A 24,818-nucleotide genomic window follows, 5' to 3' on the forward strand; every position below is an offset into this window, starting at 1 on the left:
AAGATACCTAGGAATAAACTTAACTAAGGAGGTAAAAGACCTATACACGGAAAACTACAGGACACTGAAAAAAGAGATAGAGGAAGACGTAAACAGATGGAAGAACATACCATGTTCATGGATTGGTAGAATCAACATCATTAAAATGTCCATACTACCCAAAGCAATCTATAGATTCAATGCACGCCCCATTAAAATACCAATGGCATATTTCACAGACCTTGAAAGAACTCTCCAAAAATTCATCTGGAATAAAAAAAGACCCCGAATAGCCACAGCAATCCTGAGAAAGAAGAATAAAGTAGGAGGGATCTCAATACCAGATTTCAAGCTGTATTACAAAGCCACTGTTCTCAAAACAGCCTGGTACTGGCACAAGAACAGACATATAGACCAATGGAATAGAATAGAGAATCCAGATATCGACCCAAACCAATATGCTCAATTAATATTTGACAAAGGAGGCATGAACATACAATGGAGTCAAGACAGTCTCTTCAATAAATGGTGTTGGGAAAATTGGACAGATACATGCAAAAAAATGAAGCTTGATCACCAACTTACACCATACACAAAAATAAACTCAAAATGGATACAGGACTTAAACATAAGACAGGAAACCATAAAAATACTAGAGCAATCCACAGGCAGCAAAATCTCAGACATATGCCAAAAGAAATTCTTCACTGACACTGCCCCTAGGGCAATGGAAGCTAAAGAGAAAATTAACAAATGGGACTACATCAAAATAAAAAGCTTTTTCACAGCAAAAGAAACCATCAACAAAACAACAAGAAGGCCTACTGCATGGGAGAACATATTTGCAAATGGCATCACTGATAAAGGTTTGATCTCCAACATCTACAGGCAGCTTATACAACTTAATAAAAGGAAGATAAATGATCCAATTAAAAAAATGGGCAACAGACCTAAATAGAAGCTTTTCAAAAGAAGACAGAAGGAAGGCCAAGAGACACATGAAAACATGCTCAATGTCACTAATTATCCGAGAGATGCAAATCAAAACAACAATGCGGTACCATCTCACACCTGTCAGAATGGCTATCATCAACAAATCAACAAACGACAAGTGTTGGCGAGGATGCGGAGAAAAAGGAACCCTCGTGCACTGCTGGTGGGAATGCAGACTGGTGCAGCCACTGTGGAGAACAGTATGGAGTTTCCTTAAAAAACTGAAAATGGAACTCCCATTTGACCCAGTAATCCCCTCCTGGGAATATATCCGAAGAAACTAGAAACACCAATCAGAAAGGATATATACACTCCTATGTTCATAGCAGCACAATTCACCATAGCTAAGATTTGGAAACAGCCTAGGTGCCCATCAGCAGATGACTGGATCAGAAAACTGTGGTACATCTACACAATGGAATACTATGCTGCCATAAAAAAGAAGGAATTCTCATCATTTGCAGCAACCTGGATGGAATTGGAGAACATTATGTTAAGTGAAATAAGCCAGTCAATGAAAGAAAAATACCACATGATCTCACTCATTTATGGGTAATAAAGAACATTATAAACTTGAACAAAAAGATAGATACAGAGACAGTAAAGCATCAAACAGACTGTCAAATTACAGGGGGAAAGTTAGGGAGAGGTGGGGGAGATAAGAGATCAATCAAAGGACTTGTATGCATGCATATAAGCATAACCAACGGATGCAAAACTCTGGGGGGTGAGGGCATATATGGGAGTGGGGTGGGGGGTGGCAATGGTAAGATATGTATACATATAATACCTTAATTTAAAAAATTGAAAAATTAAAAAAAATTAAAATTAAAATTAAAAAAAATCACATAGTCATATCAATTGATGCAGAAAAAGCATTTGATAAAATCCAACACCCTTTCTTTTTTTTTTAATATATTTTATTGATTTTTTACAGAGAGGAAGAGAGAGGGATAGAGAGTTAGAAACATCGATGAGAGAGGAACATCGATCAGCTGCCTCTTGCACACCCCCTACTGGGGATGTGCCCGCAACCAAGGTACATACCCTTGACCGGAATCGAACCTGGGACCCTTGAGTCCGGAGGCCGACGCTCTATCCACTGAGCCAAACCGGTTTCGGCCCAACACCCTTTCTTGATAAAAACTCTCAGCAAGGTGGGAATAGAAGGATCATACCTCAACATTATAAAAGCCATATATGACAAACCCACAGCCAACATCATACTCAATGGGCAAATCTAAAACCATTTCCCCTAAGAACAGGAACAAGACAAGGATGCCCACTCTCACCACTTCTGTTCAACATAGTATTGGAAGTATTAGCCATTGCGATCAGACAAGAAGAAGAACTAAAAGCCACCCAAATTGGAAAAGAAGTAAAACTGTCCTTATTTTCAGATGACATGATACTGTACATAGAAAACCCTAAAGACTCCATCAAAAAACTAGTAGACTTAATAAATGAATTTGGCAATGTAGCAGGATACAAAATTAATGCCAAGAAATCTATGGCATTTCTATACACCAATAATGAACTTACAGAAAGAGAGACTAAAAAAGTAATCTCATTTACCATCACACCAAAAAAAATAATATACGTAGGAATAAACTTAACTAAGGAGGTAAAAGACCTATACGCAGAAAACTATAGGACACTGAAAAAAGAAATAGAGGAAGACATAAACAGATGGAAGAACATATTGTGTTCATGGACTGGTAGAATCAACATCATTAAAATGTCCATACTACCCAAAGCAATCTATAGATTCAATGCACGCCCCATTAAAATACCAACAGCATATTTCGCAGACCTAGAATGAACTTTTCAAAAATTCACCTGGAATGAAAAAAGATCCCGAATAGCTGCAGCAATCCTGAGAAAGAAGAACAAAGTAGGTAGGATCTCAATACCAGATTTCAAGCTGTATTACAAAGCCACTGTTCTCAAAACAGCCTGGTACTGGCACAAGAACACACATATAGATCAATGGAATAGAATAGAGAACCCGGAAATCCACCCTAGCCGCTATGCCCAATTAATAGTCGACAAAGGAGGCATGAACATACAATGGAGTCAAGACAGTCTCTTCAATAAATGGTGTTGGGAAAATTGGACAGATACATGCAAAAAAAATGAAACTAGACCACCAACTTACACCATACACAAAAATAAACTCAAAATGGATAAAGGACTTAAACATAAGACAGGAAGCCATAAAAATACTAGAGGAATCCACAGGCAGCAAAATCTCAGACATATGCCGAAGCAATTTCTTCATCGATACCGCTCCTAGGGCAATGGAAACTAAAGAGAAAATAAACAAATGGGACTACATCAAAATAAAAAGCTCTGGCCGAAACCGGTTTGGCTCAGTGGATAGAGCGTCGGCCTGCGGACTCAAGGGTCCCAGGTTCGATTCCGGTCAAGGGCATGTGCCTTGGTTGCGGGCACATCCCCAGTAGCGGGTGTGCAGGAGGCAGCTGATTGATGTTTCTCTCTCATCGATGTTTCTAACTCTCTATCCCTCTCTCTTCCTCTCTGTAAATAATCAATAAAATATATTAAAAAAATAAAAAATAAAAAGCTCTGCACAGCAAAAGAAACCATCAACAAAACAACAAGAAAGCCCACTGCATGGGAGAACATATTTTCCAATGTTATCACCGATAAGGGCTTAATCTCCAACATCTACAGGGAACTCATACAACTTAACAAAAGAAAGATAACCCAATCAAAAAATGGGCAATGGACCTAAATAGATACTCTTTGAAAGAAGACAGAAAGAAGGCCAAGAGGCTTATGAAAACATGCTCAAAGTCACTAATCATTCGAGAGATGCAAATCAAAATGACAATGCAATATCATCTCACACCTGTCAGAATGGCTATCATCAACAAATCAACGAACGACAAGTGCTGGCGAGGATGCGGAGAAAAAGGAACCCTCGTGCACTGCTGGTGGGAATGCAGACTGTTGCAGCTGCTGTGGAGAACAGTATGGAGTTTCCTCAAAAAACTAAAAATGGAACTCCCATTTGACCCAGTGATCCCACTTCTAGGAATATATCCCGAGAAACTAGAAACACCAATTAGAAAGGACATACGCACCCCTATGTTCATAGCAGCACAATTTACAATAGCTAAGATTTGGAAACAGCCTAAGTGCCCATCAGCAGATGAGTGGATTAAAAAACTGTGGTACATCTACACAAAGGAATACTATGCTGTGGTAAAAAAGAAGGAGTTCTTACCATTTGCAACAGCAGGGATGGAACTGGAGAGCATTATGCTAAGCGAAATAAGCCAGGCAGAGAAAGATAAATATCACATGATCTCACTCATTTATAGAATATAATGAACAACATAATTATGAACAAAAATAGATCCAGAGACAGAGAAACATCGATCAGACCATTAAACCTCAGAGGGAAGGTAGGTAAGGGTGGGGGTAAGGGGGAGAGATCAACCAAAGGACTTGTATGCATGCATATAAGCCTAACCAATGGACACAGACAACAGGGGGATGAGGGCATGAGGGGGGGTATAGAGGGGGTAATGGGGGAATAAGGACACATATGTAACACCGTAATCAATAAAGAAATTAAAAAGAAAATATATATATATATATGTGTGTGTGTGTGTGTGTGTGTGTGTGTGTGTATATATATATATATATATATATATATATATATATATATATATATATTATTTAAGCCCTAGCCGATTTGGCTCAGTGGATAGAACATCAGCCTGTGGACTGAAGGGTCCTGGGTTCGATTCCAGTCAAGAGCACATGTCCAAGTTGTGGGCTCAATCCCCAGTGGGGGGCATGCAGGAGGCAGCCAATCAATGATTCTCTCTCATTATTGATGTTTCTATCTCTCTCTTCCTCTCCCTTCCTCTCTAAAATCAATAAAAAATATTTTTTTTAAAAAGGTGAAGAATAATATAGAGATTTATCTTGTTTTTGTTGATAAAAGGCCTTTCATATGTTGAGAGAGCTTATATAACAAAAAAATTCCTAGAGGGATATATAAAACACTGGTAACAACAGTTATTTATTGGGGAGATATAATGGGGAGGAGAAAGAAAATACGGTTTTCATTTTAAACTTTTCTGAACTGTTGGAAAAAAACACGAGCATGATATTATTAAAAGTGATTTTTTAAAACCCGAGTAAGAAATAAGAGTAATGCCTCTGCAAAGTGTGTGCTAATCAGGACAGCTGAACTTCTGCCAGCCTGTGGGAACGCCCACAGAGGGATCTTCATCAGGTCAGGGCAAAGGACCTGGAAGTCGGGCATCACTCTAGTGAGGGAGAGGAATGGGAGAAACTGTTCTTCCAAGGAGCTGTGCCCTCGCTGCCTACTCAGAGTATAAAAGGCATGCCCACACCCAAGCTGGAAGCTGTCTGGGTTCTGCAACAAGAACCTTTTGGTAAATTCATGAATGAGTCTCAGGGGTTGGACCCAGTTTCTCAGAGTTCACATTTTATAAGCCCTAAATTTTTTTTTCTAATTTACATTAAAGTAAAGTTCATGTTCCAGGACATATTTTATAAGAGCACAAAAATTCTTGATATAACAGACATCAACAACAACAACAAAACCAGGTTTGTGATCTTGAGAAAATGACACCAAGTTTCTTCACTAATGTCCTTAATACAACAGAGGACTGGGTGATGAGTGAGAAGACCCTTGCCGGTTCCTAGAAGCAGTGAGCCACTGTGTCAGGCTTACGTGCTGAATTTTACACAACTCTTTTTCCAGATCCAGATGCCACTCGTCATTAGATTGGCACGGGTCAGTAGTCATATGTTAATCTTCATACCACTTTTGTAAAACACCATGAATTTTCAGTTGTTTGTTCAGATTTACTAATGGCAGAGACAAAGCTCTTTAGCAGCAAATTCTTCACAAGTTTTAAATGTTTTCTTCTATTCAGTGTTGAAATGCATCTTACCTTAGAGACAGATTTGTATTTCAAAATTGTGTGCAGTCTAAGGAACATATTTCATGACATTTAAGAACCAAAGTCAAAGAACAACTTATTATAAGTAAGTTTTCCTGGGAAATTGTCTAAATATTTTAAACTATGTAAACAAAAATAAGAAAACTTGTAGTTAAGGGATAAAAGCTAGGCATCGGCTATTTTTTTTTTTTCCTCAGACATGTTTGTTCATTCTCATTATCCTGCGAGTCATTCTATACAGAGCTTCCTGGTACCTCTGCCCTGCTACTTCTTATCAGATGCTTGTCCCAACTCTCTTCCAGCCTCACCCACAGCCTGACCTCTCTGGACCTCCCAGGCTCACTGCTGTCCATTTTCATCTCACACATCTTTCCCGCCATCTCCCTGCAGCACCCATTGCTCACAACAGCCATGGTGGCTAGCTGTCTGGCTCTTTCCTGCACTGGCCAGTTTGCTCTTCAGAGATGGGAGAGGGGAGGGGAACCAAGGGAATGGAGAGAGAGGGAGGGGAAAAAAGAGAACTAGGAATAAATTTGTTGGTTGCCAGAGTGCCATCCACGTTCAGTCTCTTCCTTCTCCCACTCAAAAGCCTGCCCAGAATAATTTCTTCCTATTTGGAAAGAGAAAAGCATCCCTGAATGATGACAAGTGACATAATATGTGCTAACCTGATCTCCAATGAGAAGCTGATTGATCGCCTACGTTTCAGGGCCGTGGGAAAGCTGGCATGGAGGGATAAATGGATTTCAGGGCCGGCCGTGAATCTATGAGGTGCATTTCAGAAGCTCTCCTCCAAACCATAAATAAAAGCAGGGTGACTGCAGCCTGGCAGGGGGGACCAGACAAAACACCATGCCCACCCAGGACCACTAGTCAACACCCTCGTCACAACGCCTCAGAGAAAAGTTTTCCAAAGGGACTTCTCCCAGAGTTCATCAGGGAAAAAAATAAAAATATATAAAAGGCAGGTCAGAACACCAGAGCTTGCAATCAATTACTCGGGGGGGGAAATATTTATATTAGGGAGTCTGAGGGGTGGAAAAGCACAACACACTCTTCAGTAACAATATAGCAAGATTTTAGTTTCAAAATACGCCCCCCAAGACTGCATCTCCCACCCTGAACCATTTACTAGCAACCCCACAACCAGAAGGAACCAGGCACCTGGTGATTATGTATAACAGGTATTTAACCATCTAATCCAATTCCCCTGTGCGAATGTGGAACATGAGGGTAAGCTGGTGGAGAGGGAGAGACACAGGGGGCTATGGGAACAGTGACTGCAAAGAGGCCCAAGGCCAGCAAATGAGAGAGAGGCCACACAGCTCTCCCTGGGAGAGAGAAGCCCCGCCCACCCACAGCTCTTCAACTGAAGCGGTTTCTTCCCTGGCAGGAAAATCTCTGTCGAGAAACAGAATCTGTCTTTGGACACTTCATAGCAAAGGTGAACCCACAGGTTGACACTTACATTTCATTTGCTTGAAGATGGACTTGTTAGGTTCAAGCCAGTGCTGGGGAGAAAAAAAAGAGATTGTGGGTCAAATGGCTGGACCATATGATGCATACTTAATAACTAAAAGGAATTTAATAAAGATCATCTTTTTCCAAAGTGCAGCCTTGGTTCCTATAGATATTCCTCAGGGTTCCACCTCTGAAGACCCACATGGACAATTCGGCAACAATACCACCATAGGCAAGGGCGTAAACTGCAGAGAATTAACACTTGCTGAGCAGTGTTTGAGTCACACAGTGGCTAGGGGAGAAGGGCAAGAGAGCGAACATGCACCTAAATGGGATGTTCTACTGGCTCTAGTTGACTCCTTGGTGATCCTTTGAGCTCCACTGCTCTAGGAAAACCAGAGATGGCTAAAGACCTGGACATCATTGACCTCAGAGTCACAATCCAAGACAGCATCAGCACCCTGCCCCCCACCTTCCCTGAGGCAGCCTCCTCCCAGGCTAACAGTGGGCCAAGCCAGCATCAGCCCCGTCATGCACAGAGCCGATTCTTCCTTTGTGGTAGGGAGGAACAAATGCTTTTTAATATCTCATTTCAGAGGCCTGTGGTCATCGTGAAGGAAAATCAGCTCCCTCACAAAACAAAGGAGCTCAAAGACCTGGGCAGGCATCTGAAGCAGACTTCATGCTGGCCCCAGTGGCCAGCTCTCTCCACACATGTGTGATGGTCACTTCAACATGTTGAGATCTGGGCAGCTCTTGATATCACATGATGTCCCTGAAGCCACTTAGGGAATATTAGGAAACATCACTTTATACACCTATAATTTATGAAGACAATAAGGGGGTTGCCACTGGGTATCCACCAAGAGGTCTGGGAGTCCCCACTCTGGGTCCCCCCCAACCCTGTTTGACACAGAAGAGGAAGGAGGACACTTATCAGTTGAGTGCTTACACTTCTCTCTCAATGTGTCATCCAGAAGCCTCAAGGTTCTGCATTATCACTATTGCTTGATGTAATACAAAACGATAAGGTTTAACAAGAGATAGCATTTGCTGAGTGCTTACTAAGTGCCAGGTACTCTTCTAAGAGTCTCCATGGACCATCACTACCACTCCATTTACAGATGAGATATCTGGGGCTCAGGAGTTAAACAGCTTGCCTAAGGTCACCCAGCGAATAACTGGGGAGGGCAGTGTGCAGTGGAATTCCAGAGCAAGGCCCTCGGCCTTGGCTGTGCAGCCTCCCGATGGATCAGTTCACTCTAAAATGTATCATTCTCCACAATGAATGTTCTCTTTCACCAGGAACTGAAAAATTGAGTGGTCAAATCAGGAGTTTCCAATCCAGAGTATGAGAGCTCTGTGGCCTTCAAAAACAAGAGTAGTGCTCTGGCCGATGTTTGGTGGTTCGAGTGTCTGCCTGGGTTCGATTCCTGGTCAAGGGCATGTACCTGGGTTACAGGTTCAATCCCCAGCCCCAGTCGGGGCAGGAAGCAACCAATCTATGTGTCTTGTTCACATCGATGTTTCTCTCTCACTTTGCCCCTCCCTCCTCTAACAATCTATGGAAAAAAACCTCCTCAGGTGATGATGAACAAACAAAAAAAGAATGGGTGTCTTTTTCACTTTTCACGAAGACTCTAACAGAAAATCACCAGATACATTGCACAAGCTAAAATAGCAAGTTTCGTTGCACATGGCCAAAATTATATCACCTCATTTTGGAAACCCTGGTTATCTTCCCTTTCCCCAATTTTTTTATTGTGGTAAAATATACATAACCATTGTAACCATTTTAAAGTGTACAATTTAGTGGTATTTAATGCATTCATAATGGTGTGCTACCATCACCACCATCCATCTCCAGGACTTTTTCTATCTTGTAAAATTTTAACTCTGTGCCTATTAAACAATAACTCTCCATTCCGCGCCTTCCTCCCAGTCCCTGGAAACCACTATTCTACTTTTTATTATCTCCTTCTAATCAGAAATAATGTTTGTTCTTTATAGCATTACAATGGATGAGTGGAAAATGTATTGATTTTACCACTTACTGGCTATATAACCTTATGCAAAAATGTTTAAACTCTCTGTGTCTCAATTTCAGCAACTATAAAATGGGAATAGTAATAGTATCTACCTTGCAAGCATTTTAAAACGTTATTAAACATAAGACATTTAAACAGTGGCTGGCATGTGGAAAACAATAAATGCTTGTTTGCTGATGCTGTTGCTGTTACTTAAGTGCAGTTTAATTGATAGACCAATGTCTTCCAATACATGGGACTCACGGAGAATAATAAAAGGGGTGTCTGGTGATGAAATTACTTTTCTAGAAATAAACAGAATAGCTTAGAACTAAGGCAAGAAAACAAATCACAGCAGCCAGAGATCAATACCTATTGCTATTATTTCACAGGGGAAAATCACCAGTCATTTTGCCAGTAAAGCCTGAAATATAAACATGTTTTCTGAATTCTCTTTGCCTGTCATCCTTTGAACCCCTTGGCCCTTCTCAGCCTAAGGTCAACCTACCTCTCCACCTTTTCTCTGCCTCCAGGGATGACAGGTAAGTTTCACTTTGTGTGCCCACCCCGGTTAGACAGGGTGATCTCCCAGGGCTATGAGAAGGGTTCTGAGACAGAGGGGAGGAGGGGGAGAGGAGGGTGAAGGTTCAGTGAGGAGGGCCATGGTCGATTGGCTCTGTCTGCCATGGAGGAGTAGGAAACATTACTAAGATGCTAAGAAAGCCATAAGCCAAGAAAGTTTGGGAATCTCTAAAGTGTGGTATCATACAATTCATGTGTTTTCTTTTTAAATAAAAGGGTCAAGACACTATCATATATTTTAAAAGAACATGTAATAAGCACCTAAATGTTTTTTTAAATATCTGAAATGATATATGTTGAACTGATATCAGTGAGAGTGGATTAACAAGGAGGGAACAGGAATTTGGGGGTGTTGATCAAAAGAAATAATAACTTACATTTTTTTGTGATATTTTAACTCAAACTTTTTAAATGTATTGGTACATTCCATTAATAATTTAAAAATCAATGTTTAAAAAAAGGAGGAAAGAAAGATAAGCTCTACTCAGAGGATAAAGGTGGATTTCATGTCATTTAGCCTCAAGAGAAAGCATTTCATACGTAACAGGCAGATGCTGGGTCCAGCTAAGCTCCCGGGGCTGACACTGTGGTCCAACTCAGAAGCCAGCAGGCCTGGATTCGAACCCCAGCTCTGCCCACTTACCAGTGGTGTGACATCAGACCAGTTCCTCTGTTTCTTCACTTACAGCAGCATTGTGAAGCTTAAAGGGTAATTCATTAAGAAGCTCTTAGAACAGAGCGTGGGGCATAGTGAAGCCTCAGTTAAACACCACCCATCCCCATTTCTTCACATTCACTGAGAGAGCCCCCTGAGCTGGTACACTGCCCGCCCCCCTTGATGAGCCCACCTTTGTCATTCTCTTCCTCTCTCACCCTCACCCCATCTTCCCTGTTTTACATGAATAGAATATTTCCCCTTTCTTCATTCTTCCTTTTAGTCATGAGATGGGTAATGAAGTCAAGTCTGGCAGAAAATAACCACCATGATCATTGGAGATAAGCCTTAGAACATGTATTTCTATTTTCCTTTCTCTTGCTGCTTGGAATATATGCTCTTTTGTTTTCTTCCTGGAAACTGATATTCCCTAAGAGAGGCAGAAACGAAAGTGTGCCAACCCAAAATCTGAATTTGTGCTTGGTTCACTGCAACGGAAACCTTCCTTTCCTTGGCTCTCATTTAGAATCACAATTCCAAAGACGGCGGAAGCTGAGACCCAATCACTGATTGTACCTAATGAGCTCAGGGAGCGAGCGGCACTGGAGGATGCGCCCCAGTGTGATTTGAAGGTGTCAGGAAGGTGTCTGCTGTCAGGGCTCTGACAGGGCTGTGCCCAGGTCCCCTCAGGTAGCTCTCCCTTTAGTTACACAATCGTCTGACTCCCTCGGGTTACTGGAGTCCACTGCCAGGTAGAGAACTGAGCTCCCCACTCACACCCGCCCCACAGCAGGGCAGCTCTTTAATACCCGACATCTGTGGAAGGGTAGTACGTCTGCCCCTTCACCCAGGGGCCAGGACAACTCTCAGGCACGACCTACCCTGCCCCAGAGCTCCTCTGTGGGACTGAGCCACATCCCCTCTGCAGGACTGCCCGACACCACACTCTCTCAGGGCCTCCTTGTACTCCCCATCCCTTCCCATCCCCAACTCTCCCACAAGTCTTTTCCTAGGAACATTTCCTAACAAACCTGGAATTTTCATCTCAGGATCTGTTTTCTGGGGACTGGACCTAAGACAGTCTCCCTTACTCTCCACCAGACACTGCCCTCCATGACAGTGAAGATCCTTCCCTTGGAGGTTTATTCCTTTTGTTTTTGGTTTGAACCCTGCTCACTGCAAGTCCCCTGTGAGACGTCTGAGTTTACCAGGTTTTCAGTGTTGACAATATAGCCTGATCACATTTCAAGTCATTTCTTAAAACAAATTTATTTTGATTGACAGCAGCTTGAAGAAAAAGGAGTGGGAGGAAGCCACAGAGGGGTGGAAAGCGGAAAGATAAAGCCTCGAGGCCCGATTTCCTTACCTGTGATCTTGGTGGGGAGGGGGACCCTAAGGTTCCTTCAGCTCTCATGTTCCACATTCTATGAACCTGAAGGATGAGAATGTTGCCAGCAAGTGTTTCTTTCTTTTTAATTTGTCTAGGCCCAGCTGTGCTTAGCCCTAAGAGATTGTTTTTCTCTACCCTTTCAGAGAAATAATGCATTTCTTTTGTACTTTCTAATTTTGTCTTGAGGAAAAAGAAGATAGGTATGAAGTGGTATTTGTGACTAAGTAGATTGATTTTTAATTCAGTAGCTGCATACACACATACACACACACACACACACACACACACACACACTCCCAAAAGTAAACAATATCAGTTATCTTCAAATGTTAGGCTTCTGTTGAAACTGATTTAGCCAATGATTACAGAATAAATTACACACCTCTCTGTTATCTTTCTCAAAACCCTTGGTGTCCTAGACAAGAGTAATCTCTAGCCCAAAGAAATGTAGTAAAGAACCAATGGGGCTTTAAACAAGAATGAATGTGGATTCCCCCCCACCAAAAAAAAGAGAGAGATTCTTTCTTCCCTCAGGAGTAACCAGATTCAAAACTGACCACTTCTCATCATAGCCCTGAAAAGATGGCCTGATTCTCACATTACAGCTGGACAAAGCCCCAAGTAACTCAGTCTCTGCGTTATCTAGCCAGTTCATGCCATTTCTGGGTCCTGTGGCTTTACTGGGGTGGTGGTGTGGGGGGGGGGGGGGGGGGAAGAATGCCCATCTGAATGAATGCAGCCCTAAAAGTGCTCTGCATAGAAAAGTTAAGAGCTAGGCCTGGTTATTTAGCTCCAGCAACAATGGTTTCCACTCCAGTTCAATAAAACCTACTACACACTGCAACAACATCTGTAGATCAGGCACACTCGAAAGTTATTGTCCTTTTGGAAGTCAGTCTGTGTAAAAAAAAAAAGAAAAAACCCTTCATTGCTTTTGTGTAGTGTGTTTTACTCTGTCAGCCATAAATACTTCTGTATTCTAGATTCTCAGTGATGAGCAACATAGAAGCAATAACCAGGAGAAGAAATACTGTAAGAAACACAACCGGAAACAGGAAGCCTAGGAAAGCATTAAGCACCTTTATTTTTCTAAAGGACCAGACAATAAATGTTTTAAGCTTTGTGGTCCATGTGATCTCTGTCAGAACTACTCAACTCTGCTACTGGTGCATGAAAGCAGCCACAGATAACTCACAAGTAAGTAGAAGTGGTGTGTTCCAATAAAACTTTATTTACAAAAATGGATGGGGAGAGGAGTAGCCTGACCTTTGTGTTCCAATCCCTGGCTCTACATCCAAGAAGTCTTTAATGTACACTTCAAGAAAAAAAATAGTAGTAGTGGTTATAAAACATTCACTGCTGTTTATTTAAAGTGCACTAGGAAACCAAATGCAATCATAAGGAAATTATACAATTCCTTCAAGCTTATTACAATGGAATTTGTAACATTTGCTTTCAAGCCATATAAATTTAACAGTGTCACCCAAAGGTTCCAAGGTCAAAGGTCTCTTAGTTGCTAGATCCACGGACCTTCACAAATGCTTTAAAGCATAGAAGAGTAAAAAGACCGGTGATATATGTTGATAATATTAAATAATGCATTTAAAGAACAACCCTATAGCATAGGTACTAATAGTATCCCCATTTTTCAGATTACAAATTGAGCCTGGGTTAAAGAGCTTGCTCAAAGTCATACAACCAGCAAGTGACAGGGACAGGATTTGTCTCAGTCTTCCTGGTATCAAAGCTCTTGGCAATAGTGTCCTTTGATCCTCCTTCCTTCTTGATGTTTGAAACTGGAACCATTCCCCTTTATCAAGTGAATAACTACCCTGATGTCTCTCTATTCTCTCTCCTCATTCTATTCTTCCTTCTCTGTATGATCCTGGCCAGTCTCCTTTGCAGGTTTCTCCTTCTGGACCATCCTTTAAACTATGGATATTGTTTAGCTTTCAGATTCTCCTCTCCCTCTATACTCTCTTCCTCATCTCTTTGATCTATTCTCAGGCCTTTGAAGTACTGAAGGCCTCAGGGGCTCCCAAGTCTCTATCTGTGGCCTAACCCTCTTCATTAAGCTTCAGACCCAACTGAACATCACCACCTCAGCATCTCACAGGCAGCCCAAACTTCATATGTCCAAAACTCACCACCTCTCCCCCAAATCCACCCTCTTTTACAGTTTATCTGGTAAGTGGTTCCATTTGCACTTGGAGCCCAAAGTGGCCACGTAGGAAGTTCAAACACCCTGCTGGACAGGCCATGTGGAAAGGCCCCAAAACCACATGCACAGGGAGCACCCCCCCCCCGCCCGCCCGCCTCTCCACGCCCCACTCTCCAGCCCCATCAAGGCACCAGGCATATGAAGAGGTGCTGGTCTGTGGCCATACCACCCTGAACGTGCCAGATCTCATCTGAAGATGTGTGAGACCCCCAGGTCAGACTAGCCACCAGCTGAATGTTACTGAGGGAGCCTCGGCAACACCATGTGGGGCAGAATAATCACCCAGCTGAGCCCTGCTCAAATTCCTGACCCACAAAATCCTGAGATACAATAACATTGTGTTGTTTTGAGCCACTGAATTTTGGGGAGATTCGTTACACATCAAGAGATACCTAGAACTCCCACTCCTTGATATGAACTGAATGTTCGTGATCCCCCTAAAATTCACATGTAAAAGCCTAAACCCCAATGTGGTAATATTTAGAGGTGGGTGGTCTTTGGCAGGTGATTAGGTTTAAAATAAGTCCTTAGAGTGGGGATCCTACGATGGTATTAGTGCCCTTTTAAGAAAGAGGAAGAGAGATCAGAGTATAAGCTCTTGTTTCCTGTCCCACGACCTCACCCCCAGTGACTTCTAAGGACACAGGGAGAAGGGAGCTGTCTGTAAGCCAGAAAGAAAGACCTTACCAGGATACAAATCTGTCTTCACTTTGATCTTGTACTTCCCAGCCTCTAGAAATGTGAGAAATAAATGTCCTTTTAAGCTACGCCGTCTATGGTGTTTTCTCTTAGCAGCCCAAGCTAATATGCTCATTATTAATCTCCATGCATCTAACACACAATTACAACTGAACCTTTGGAAGATCTGCTGGAGCATGGGTGAAAAGAAATAGAAGTCTGCTTCAGATTGTCACTTCCTAACCTACACTGTTTTTATTCCTCCAAGTTATACATCCTAGTTACAGTCTAGTCTTTTTTCCAGCTTGACTTAAAAATTATATTTAAAGCTATTTTGAAACTGTCAGACCTGCTAGTCTCTGGTCAGCTCTGATGTTCTTGCCTGCTGGACTTCTTGCCTCTGGCAAGCGCTTCTCTCACTAATGATGACACTTAACCGTTATCTCCCTAATTAATTTCTGTCTTCATCTAAACCAAGCCCAGGAGGTTCTCACCACCAAGAAGGGAGACCATCCTGCCTTGGGTAACCTCTTTTTCCCTAACTCAAAACAGAGATAAAATGGCATTTTCCCAGCCCCACTTATTCTTATGTCTATCTTTTGGCCCAAATAAGATAACCAGTTCACATGTTTGCTCCTCCATCCACTAAAATTATGACATCCCAGTTAGCTAAGTGACTCCAGACTGCAACCTGTCTGTATCAGGCATCCCACCCTTTCCAAGTGAGTGCATCGGGTATAGACAGAGTCGATTATAATTAACCATTTTAGTTTAGCACCAAATTCTGCTTTCTGCTGAAGGAATATGACAATTTCCCCAAATCTGGCAGGGCCCATACCCTGGGCCACAACTGAAACACTAGCCAGTGTATCCAACTTTCAAGCTACTGTGATAGCGCTTTGTTCCTTGTAACCTGAGTGCCCCAAGTCCTTCCCACAAAGCCAAGTTACTAGTCCACACCCCTCCCAAAACAGGTTTCTAATCAGTCTTGATTGTTTAATACCTCCTGAAACTTAAAAACAAAAGAGGACTCGCTAAGCAGAGAAATTCATGACCAGTGACTTGAGGCAGCAGTCCAACCCTTTTCAGTGCAGGGCTGCCCTAAATCCTGGGCACCACTCTCACTCCTAGTTACAAGAGTCTGTGAAGCAATTGTCCCCGGGAGCAGAGAGCAGCCTTTCAATGGCAGGAGCAGCTGGAGGGAAATAATGCTGTCTGGCTTCTTGGCACCATCCCCAGAGTGAAACCTCAAATCACTGGGCCTGTTTTTATGCCATTCCATGTCTTTCCCAAAAGTACCTCTAGAAAAAGCACACTGCTCTAACCCAGAAAAGGCCTTTTCCCATTAGAAAGGAAACTCACCAATAGGCTTCCTAGTCCTTTATGGCTGCCAACATGAAAACCTCAGGGTCAGCTCTATTTGGGGAGGGAGTTGCGGGTTCAGCATGTCCTTGCATCCATGGTTTCCCAGGTCATGCTTACCAGAAAGCATGTCCTAACACAGGGTGCTTGAGGAGATTGTCCAAGGAGTGTGGATTTCCAAAGTGAATTTGTCATCTTGAGTGACACTGATGTAAGTGGGTTAAACATGTTTAAAAATGGGAAAGCTAAAATCAAAAGCACTGGGTCCCATCTGCCTGTAGACTGTAACCAACTACCTACAACCAAGACAGTCCTCCTCTGGTTGGACTGAGGGTGGGATCCTCAGTTCTAAGGCACTGAGTATGGGGGAAAAGGAAAGGGTGAACGAACGAGGAGAAAAAGAAATTCAGAGCAAGGTCCATAGAAACTTGGAATTATGAAATCCAACTATTTCAAAACTTCAACTTTCTAAAGAGAAGTTATTCAAACACCTGAGCAGAAGTGATGGAAAGAATTTGCTACATTTAAGAAGAAAATACCTGGACTTAAGCCAAGTACTAACTTTTTCTTCTGGAATTTTTTCTTTCAAGACTTCTAGACTTAGAGTCCCAACTTTCTCGACAGTAAAATGAAGAAAATACCATACACCCTTTCTCTAATCATTTGCAACTAAGATGATATGCGTTCTTCAGAAGACAAATGTGATGGAAACTCAAGGGGATTTTTATTGACCAGTATTCAATCTGCCCCTCCCTACCTCAAATTTAATTTTTCTTTTAAATAATGGAAATTCTGGGTCCTTAGCATTAAAAGAGAAAAAAGATAGTCATCATTTACTGACCCAGTCCTCACCCCTTTCAGAGCATATGGTGCATGAGACATCTTGTCAAACATATGGTGTTCCAAATGTGAGAGCGCTAAATATTAAAATATTCCACAATGGTTTTCCATAAACTAAGTTGTGAAGGCTTGTAGGCAAACCACCAACTCCCACAGCAGAGGTAAGTTCCATTTCAGCTTTTCTAACTAATCAGATTTTCTCTGTTGACTAGTTTTCTATCCAAATAATTCATTGGTTTTTATTTTCCATTGAGAAGAAGTACATGAGCTGCTAGAAAAAATGCTGGTCAATCAATTTCTGCTTAAAACTCCCATATCAGAGTGTCTGTTCCTTTGAGCCCATTTTTCTAATGAGCCAAGGCTCACTTTCCCTCATCTCTCCCAAAGATCATAATGGCCATCCTGCCTTTAAGTGAAGTTATTAGCATTTCTAGGTTTTAACTTGTTAATCATGGCATTTCCTCATGCAATTGCCTCACCTAGCCAATACATAGTAATAGTAGTAATTAATAAAAATAACATACCACGTACTCAGGATATACCATTTATTAAACGTTTGCATATCTTTTCTCTAATTCTCATATCAACCCTACATGTAGGTATTATCTGTTTTAACAATCAGGACAGAGAGAGAGGCTCAGTAACTTGATCAACATCACACAGCTGATTAACCAGCAGAGATGTGATTTAATTCATATCTTTCTGAGTGCAAAGTCTATGCACTTTTGTGCAGCAACTGCTCAGAAACCTATGTGGAAGCTATGCTCACATTGTAACCTCAAAATCAAAAGGCTATATAATAGTTGTGTGGTGCAGGGGGAAAACAGAACTATTCAGACAGCCCCCTAAGACAGTTTGTTTTGGGGGTCATGATCCACATTTTTACCACTAATCTACTACCCACGTCTAAACTAAAAAATAAACTAAACCAAGTCAAAATATAAAGAACAATGAAGCACATTAACCTAAAGACTTCTCTTTTTTAACTTAAAAAAAATAATTTCAGACAGATGGAAAACTTGCAAAGATGGTATAAGTATAACTTTCACCCATCTTCCCCAATGTTAGCATCTTATATAACCACAGTACAATAGTCAAAATTTTAAAACTAATGTTAACACAATACCATTAACTAAAGTGCGGACTTAAACCAATTTTCTCACTACTGACACTTGTCTCTGTTCTAGAATCTAATCCTAGACCCAACCTTGCCTTAGAGGCATCGCTCTAAACTGTGAGTTTCCCCATCTTTCCTTGCCTTTCATGACCTTAACACTTTTGAAGAATATTGGTAAGTCACTTTGGAGACTGTCTCTCACTTTAGCTTGTCTGATGTTTTCTCAGAGTTTGAATGAGGTTTTGCACTCTTGGGAAGAACATTGTAGAGACTGTGCCCTTCCCAGTGCATGGTATCAGGAGTAGGTGCTGTTGGTACATCTTTTTACTGGAGATGTTAGCCTTGATGGCTTGGTTAAAATGTTGTCTGCCAGGTTTCTCCACTGTAGAGTTACCTTTTCCCCCTTGTTATTAACAAATATGAGGGGAGGCAGATTCTTTGAAACAAGTTTCTCAAGCTTTTGTCCACTAATTTTAGCCTTCATCCATAGACCTTGCCCACAACAATTATGGTTGTGGTGTTCTGACACCAGTTTCCTATTGCTATCATTCCTTGTACATTTATTAATTGCAATTCTTCTGTAAGGACGAGCTGCCCCTTCTCCCTCTTTTTATTTATTCAGTTATTTTGTTTATATCATTATGGACTCGTGGATCTTTATTTTATTCCAGGGATTATAATTCCATTCTATTGTTATTTATTTTTGCTGCTCCTATTGTTCCAGGTTGGGCCACTGGAAGTTCTTCCAGGTTGGCTCTGGGCCTTTCCTAGGGCCCTACCTTTTAGCTTTATGAGCACGTCCTTACTTTCTGGCAGCACAAGATGCTTCAGAGTCATCTCGTGATTTCCCTATGCCAGCCCCAGAATCAGCCATTTCTGCAAGGAGCTTGTTACTTTTATTGGAGAATGTATTAGAAACCGATGTCACTGCTTGTAGGCCATCTCGGGGGAGAGAACCTATAAATATATGTATGTGTACTAGCCCACATATATACACACTTATATTTATTTCTATATCTATCTATGAATGTTTTTTTTTTAAAAATCATGAGTTCATATTGATATCTCTGGTTCCAATTCTAAACGCTTCTCTTAATGTTTTATTCAATATCTCCCCAATGAGTCAAGAGAAATGAAAAAGACTAATGCATTTAAGTCATTTCCAGTTATTGTCTAGGCAATGGGTCAGCAAACTATGGCCAAACGCCTATTTTTTGTAAAACACTTTACTGGGGAAAAGGGGTTGTTTTTTTTTGGAACACAGCCACATCCATTACTTTGGATATTATCTATGGCTGCTTTCCATAATTGAAAGAATAATTGAGTAATTACGACAGAGGTCACAAAGCTGAAAATATTTTCAATATGCTCCTTTACAGAAAAGGTTATAGATCCCTGATCTAGACTATGTTTCCAGTTTTCATGTGAGAGATGAAATGGAAAGAATGTGGGTTAAAATCCCATCCTTCCTCCAACAATTACTAGCCACGTGGCCTTCGGCAAGCCACTGACCCTTTCTGTGCCTCAGTTTCCCTCTTCCTTACAATGTTTTAGGGAAGACTAGAGACTATGTTGAGTAAAATTTATGGCACATTATAGATGATCAACTAATGGTAGTTAGAATGACTTCTATAGGTTGGCTGTTTATAATTTAAAATGAGATTTTGCACACACACATATCCAAACTATTTTGAGTGGTGGTTAGATTATTAATATAGTGCACAGAATCTGTTTGGCATATAGGGGTTAGAGTTTAAACCATAATCCTTAACTCAAATACTCTTGTCACTTACTAGCTGTGAGAACTTGGATGAATAACAATGTCTTTGAGCCTGTTTCTCCATACAAGGATAGTATCTTCATAGGCCATTAGAAGTTATGTCTATGTGTCTTTATGCCATGGTCCTCAACACTAAAAGAAGACCAAAGCTGGGATGGCAGTATCAAAAGTAGACTCAGGATGTGTTAGAATACCTGTGCCTGGCCCTAGACCCAGGATTCTGATTCGGGAGATCTAGAATAGGGTCCACACTAAGGTTGTTCACAAACACCTAAGGGGATTTTGTTGCAGAACCAGGTCTGAGAACCACTGTTAATCAGTAGTAAATGCCACACAAATCCTCTCTGTGATCTCATGTCAGCCCTACATCCTCATCAGTGTCCTCCTGCCTTCCTCTCACTCAGATAAATGTCGGGCCCATTAAAGGGTTCCTGCAAGTGCTGCAGGAAAGCAAAACCTCCTTCTTCTAAGCCACGACACTGTATCCCTTTATAGGAGAGTAGAGGCCCAGTGCACGAAATTCGTGCATGGCAGGGGGAGGTGGGGTGGGCGCGTGTGTCCCTCAGCCCAACCTGCACCCTCTCCAATCTGGGATCCCTCTCACAATCCAGGATTGCTGGCTCCCAACTGCTCGCCTGCCTGCCTGCCTGATTGCTCCTAACCGCTTCTGCCTGCCAGCCTAATCACCCCCTAACCACTCCCCTGCCAGCCTGATTGACACCTAACTGCTTCCCTGCCGACCCAATTGCCCCTAACTGTCCTCCCCTGCAGGCCTAGGTCGCCCCCAACTGCCCTTCTCTGCTGGCCCGGTCACCCCTAACTTCCCTCCCTTGCCAACCTGGTCGCCCCTAACTGTCCTCCCTTGCTGGCCTGGTTCCTCCCAACTGCCCTCCCCTGCTGGCCTGATCACCCTCAACTGCCCTCCCCTTCTGGCCATCTTGTGGCCGCCATCTTGTGTCCACATGGGGTGGCCATCTTGTGTTGGAGTGATGGTCAATTTGCATATTACCTCTTTATTATATAGGATTAGGTCCTACTGGACTCCAAGAGCCTATTAAGATTCTCCATGTTTCGGGAGAAAATCTAGTCTATCCCTCAAACCTCCTCCTCCCTCATTGTTCTCATTGCATTAGGTCAGTCAACACAAAATCAAGGACCAGGTAGTGTTCTATGGAGGTGAAAGGGGACAGGAAGATGGCCAGGGACACTGGTAAGAAGGAAAGAAAATTAAAGAAGTCTGAGGGGTCCTGTCCTCCTATCCCTGACTGCCCCCCAGCTGAGCCTTTCCCAGATTGCCCTGCTTGGCAGTGGGACAGGGTAACAAGCAGAAACAGAGCCTCCTAACCCATATCTTGGATCCACAGCAGCCGTGTGGAAGGGGAATCCCCAGCTAGTGGGAGCTGAGGTAGAGATTCCTGGGGCCATTTGGATGTGAGGAGCATACATCACTGTGACTGACACATCCCATGCCTGAACACAACTAGGCTGGTACATTACTCCTAAGGCAAGACTCCCCTGCTCACGCTTAAGCATCAACAGAAACCAGAAAGAAGAGGTGTGTCTAAGAGGAGGAATATAATGAAGGCTGTCAAATATAGTGGGTCCCAAGGAGCAGCTTTCAAAGTATCTTAACCCTTCATCTGCCAAAGCTTTTTTAAACTGAGGGGGCATAAAATTAAAGTGTACATTTCAGTGGCATTTTGTATATTCACCATGTTGTATAGCCACCACCTATCAAGTTCCAAATGTTTTCATTATCCCAAAAGAAAACCTTGTACCCATTATGCAGTCTCCCATGTACCAGTAGCTTTTTGTAGTGAGACATGGTTTTGAAGGGCACAGGAACGTTTTGTCTTCAACCAGGTGGGAGCAACTCCTGAAAAGGCCTAAGTAAGTACTCTCTCTCCCTCTCTCTCAAACACACACACACACACACACACACACACACACACACACACACACACACACCAGGCTGGTCGGTTTCATGTGGTCAACCATCAATAACCATGAGAACAAGAGTGCATCACGATTGTTCTGAGAGGAAACTCTTTAGCACCCCACAGTCTGAGTGACTCCCCCAAATGTGTCCAAACAGAGGTCAGCTCTTACCCGCTGCTTCTCTGGGTCCACATAACGAATTCCGAAGTAGTCCTTCTCCAGCAAGCTGTAGTAGTTGCAGATGTGGTCAATAAGAAACTGCCCTTTGGTCTCCCTCTGCAAAGGAAACACATTGATATTTCAGCCAGAGCTCACCTGGTGCATCCATGCTAACATGTGCCAATTCACCCCAATAGGTCTGTGCTTAGCAAAATGGATCCATTTACTCCAGTTCCTGCAGCTGAGGCTTCCAAACTTGGCCTACAATCCACAGTGAGAAATACATTACACACACACACACACACACACACACACACACACACACACACCCAAAGGAACACCATCAGCCATTACACACAAACACACCTCAAAGGAACATCCCATATGCAAAGCACTCTAATTTGTTCTATCTTATTCTATTATATGCCATTTAATTTTTTCTAATGCTATTTATGATTCATAACACTGATTTCTCAACTCAATACCTAGTGGAAACCCATAGTTTGCAAATCCACATACGATGCACCTGACTGCTCCAACTGCTCTGTAGGTATTCATTCATCCACTATCCTATGAGAAAGGTCCCCATTTCACATCTGAAGAAAGGGAGGCACAAACAGGCTCAGTGGCTTGCCCAAAGTCACACAACATCTATAGAGCAAGGCAGGATTTAATCCAGAACACCAAACTGTAGAGCCTGGCTCCTACTGTGCCATTTCCTCTCGCCAGAGCACTGGTGAGTCCACTGAGACTGCCAGAAGGAAGGGTCTACAGGGCAGAGAAACGCAATGAATGTTATCGGACAGAACAGGCCTCACAGCCATCTTATCACATCCATAAATCAACACAGAAATGCACTGTAGGAGACTGTGGGGAGCTCAGGACTGGGATTCAAAGACAAGGCCGGGTGACCTTGGCAAACTCCTCAGCAGTAAAATAAGTTGGTTGGACTAGGTGATTTCTAAGTTGCTTAGATTATTTTTCCTTCTAAAAATTCTATGAGTTAGAGATGTGTCAGCCAGCCAAATCTGATTAAGACCAATACCATTACAACAAAACCTTTTTAACAGCAAAGACTCTTCCAAGCCCTCATCAGGATATTTGATAAGATAAGTTTCTGCTCCAATCAAAGTTGCTGACAGATCCATGGAATGTTTTGGGGATGGAATGTGACCTATAAAAATAAATGAAGAAACATGAAGCGAGCCTCACCTCCAAATCCACTAAAAGTAATTTTGGAAGATCAGTTTGGTCTATGTTACATGGTTATCTTTTCATTAGAAAGTAGTACCATCAGCTTGGGAAACTGATGAAAAAGCCACTTGCGGGCCGTGGATGCACCACATTGAATGAAAAGACTGGGGCTTTTAAACCCAGATTGTGAAATGAAACCTCAATTTTCCTGAAATCACTTTTGAATTTAATTTCCAATGAACCTTGAGCCTTTACTTCCTTTCTGAGAGAACCCATTTGATGTAGCCCAAAAGTAACAAAACATCAAAAGGAAATTTGCTTTTAGATTTCTGTAATTGTTTTTAAGCCAGGAGGCCCAAATGACCAGCTATATCTAATGACAGCTATATCCAATGCCCAGAATACAACAAATGGATTTAGTCCCTTTCACAGGTTTATTCTGTAACCCATCCATTTTAAAGAGGCTGCTGCAGGATCAAATCACTGGGCATAACACGAGCTCATCATTTCATGATGGGTTGTCAAAAGCTTTCTGCAGCATTGACTATGGTGAACTACCCCCACGATATGCGAGACAAGGTCTGTAGGTCAAGGCAATGCCATGCAGTGAGGTGGGATTGAGCAGACCTTGATTTTGCATGACAGCTACTACTAGCATTCTGCCCTGAAGATGTATTGCAAAGCACCACAAAGATCTTTTTTAATAATTAAACACAACAATACACACTCTCTGGCAATATACCCTTAAACTACCTAAAACCCTTGAGAGAAGGAGATGCCACTGCAGACAATGTGGCGACTGCAGTGCGCAAGTGTGGCTGAAGCAGGGATCAATGCCTTCCACAAAGCAAGTGAGGCCAGTTCCCACTTCCAGGCCACCAGGTGGGTTCTAGGTCCATTCCTCAAAGCACCTCCCGCAGACCAGCAATCCCCAGAGCAGCGGCTCAGCAGCCCCTGGAGGGAGCTTGTTAGAAACAGAATCTCAGGCAAGGCCCCGGACCTACTGAACCTAATGTGCATTTTTTAAATTTTTATTTTATTGTTTAAAGTATTGCAAGTAGTACTACATATGTCTCATTTTTCCCCCATTGACCTTCCCCCGGCCTTCCCTACCCACCAGCACATGCCCTCACCCCAACCCTTCTCCCCCCTCCCCCGCCGCCCCAGTGTAAGATCCTCCGATTAGTCACATGCTCATTCAAGTTTGAGCAGCATTGGTCTAGGAAAGTACCTCGACCTTGGAGAAGTGCAAAAATTGTGCCTGTCTCCAGAAGTCACTAGGGAAACAAAAGCCACTTTTCCCTTTGAGTTTTCTGAGTTGAAGAATAGTCTTTCCCCACCTTGAGAACACAAACTGCCCCTGCATCCACAGGCTGCCAGCCAGCCTCGTCATCCCAAGACGCTTCATGTCTCTGTTCTGAGCCAAGGCACCAGCTCACAGCCTCACATTCTATTCTGCTCTGTTCCAC

General features: G+C 42.4%; 1 protein-coding gene across 2 annotated transcripts in view; it reads right to left on the minus strand.

Annotated features, from left to right (window-relative positions):
• The window catches only part of FRMD3 (FERM domain containing 3), a 253,370-nt gene that overhangs the window by 102,236 nt on the left and 126,316 nt on the right, over nt 1-24,818 (minus strand). For both annotated transcript variants that reach the window (XM_008142039.3, XM_008142038.3), the window contains exons 2-3: nt 22,168-22,272; nt 7,414-7,456 (exon numbers count right to left, since the gene is read on the minus strand). In XM_008142039.3, coding sequence (XP_008140261.1) covers nt 7,414-7,456; nt 22,168-22,272 — 148 coding nt within the window. The remainder of the gene's footprint in view (nt 1-7,413; nt 7,457-22,167; nt 22,273-24,818) is intronic.

Source organism: Eptesicus fuscus, chromosome 15 (genome assembly GCF_027574615.1).
Source record: "Eptesicus fuscus isolate TK198812 chromosome 15, DD_ASM_mEF_20220401, whole genome shotgun sequence".
Lineage (NCBI taxonomy): Eukaryota > Metazoa > Chordata > Mammalia > Chiroptera > Vespertilionidae > Eptesicus > Eptesicus fuscus.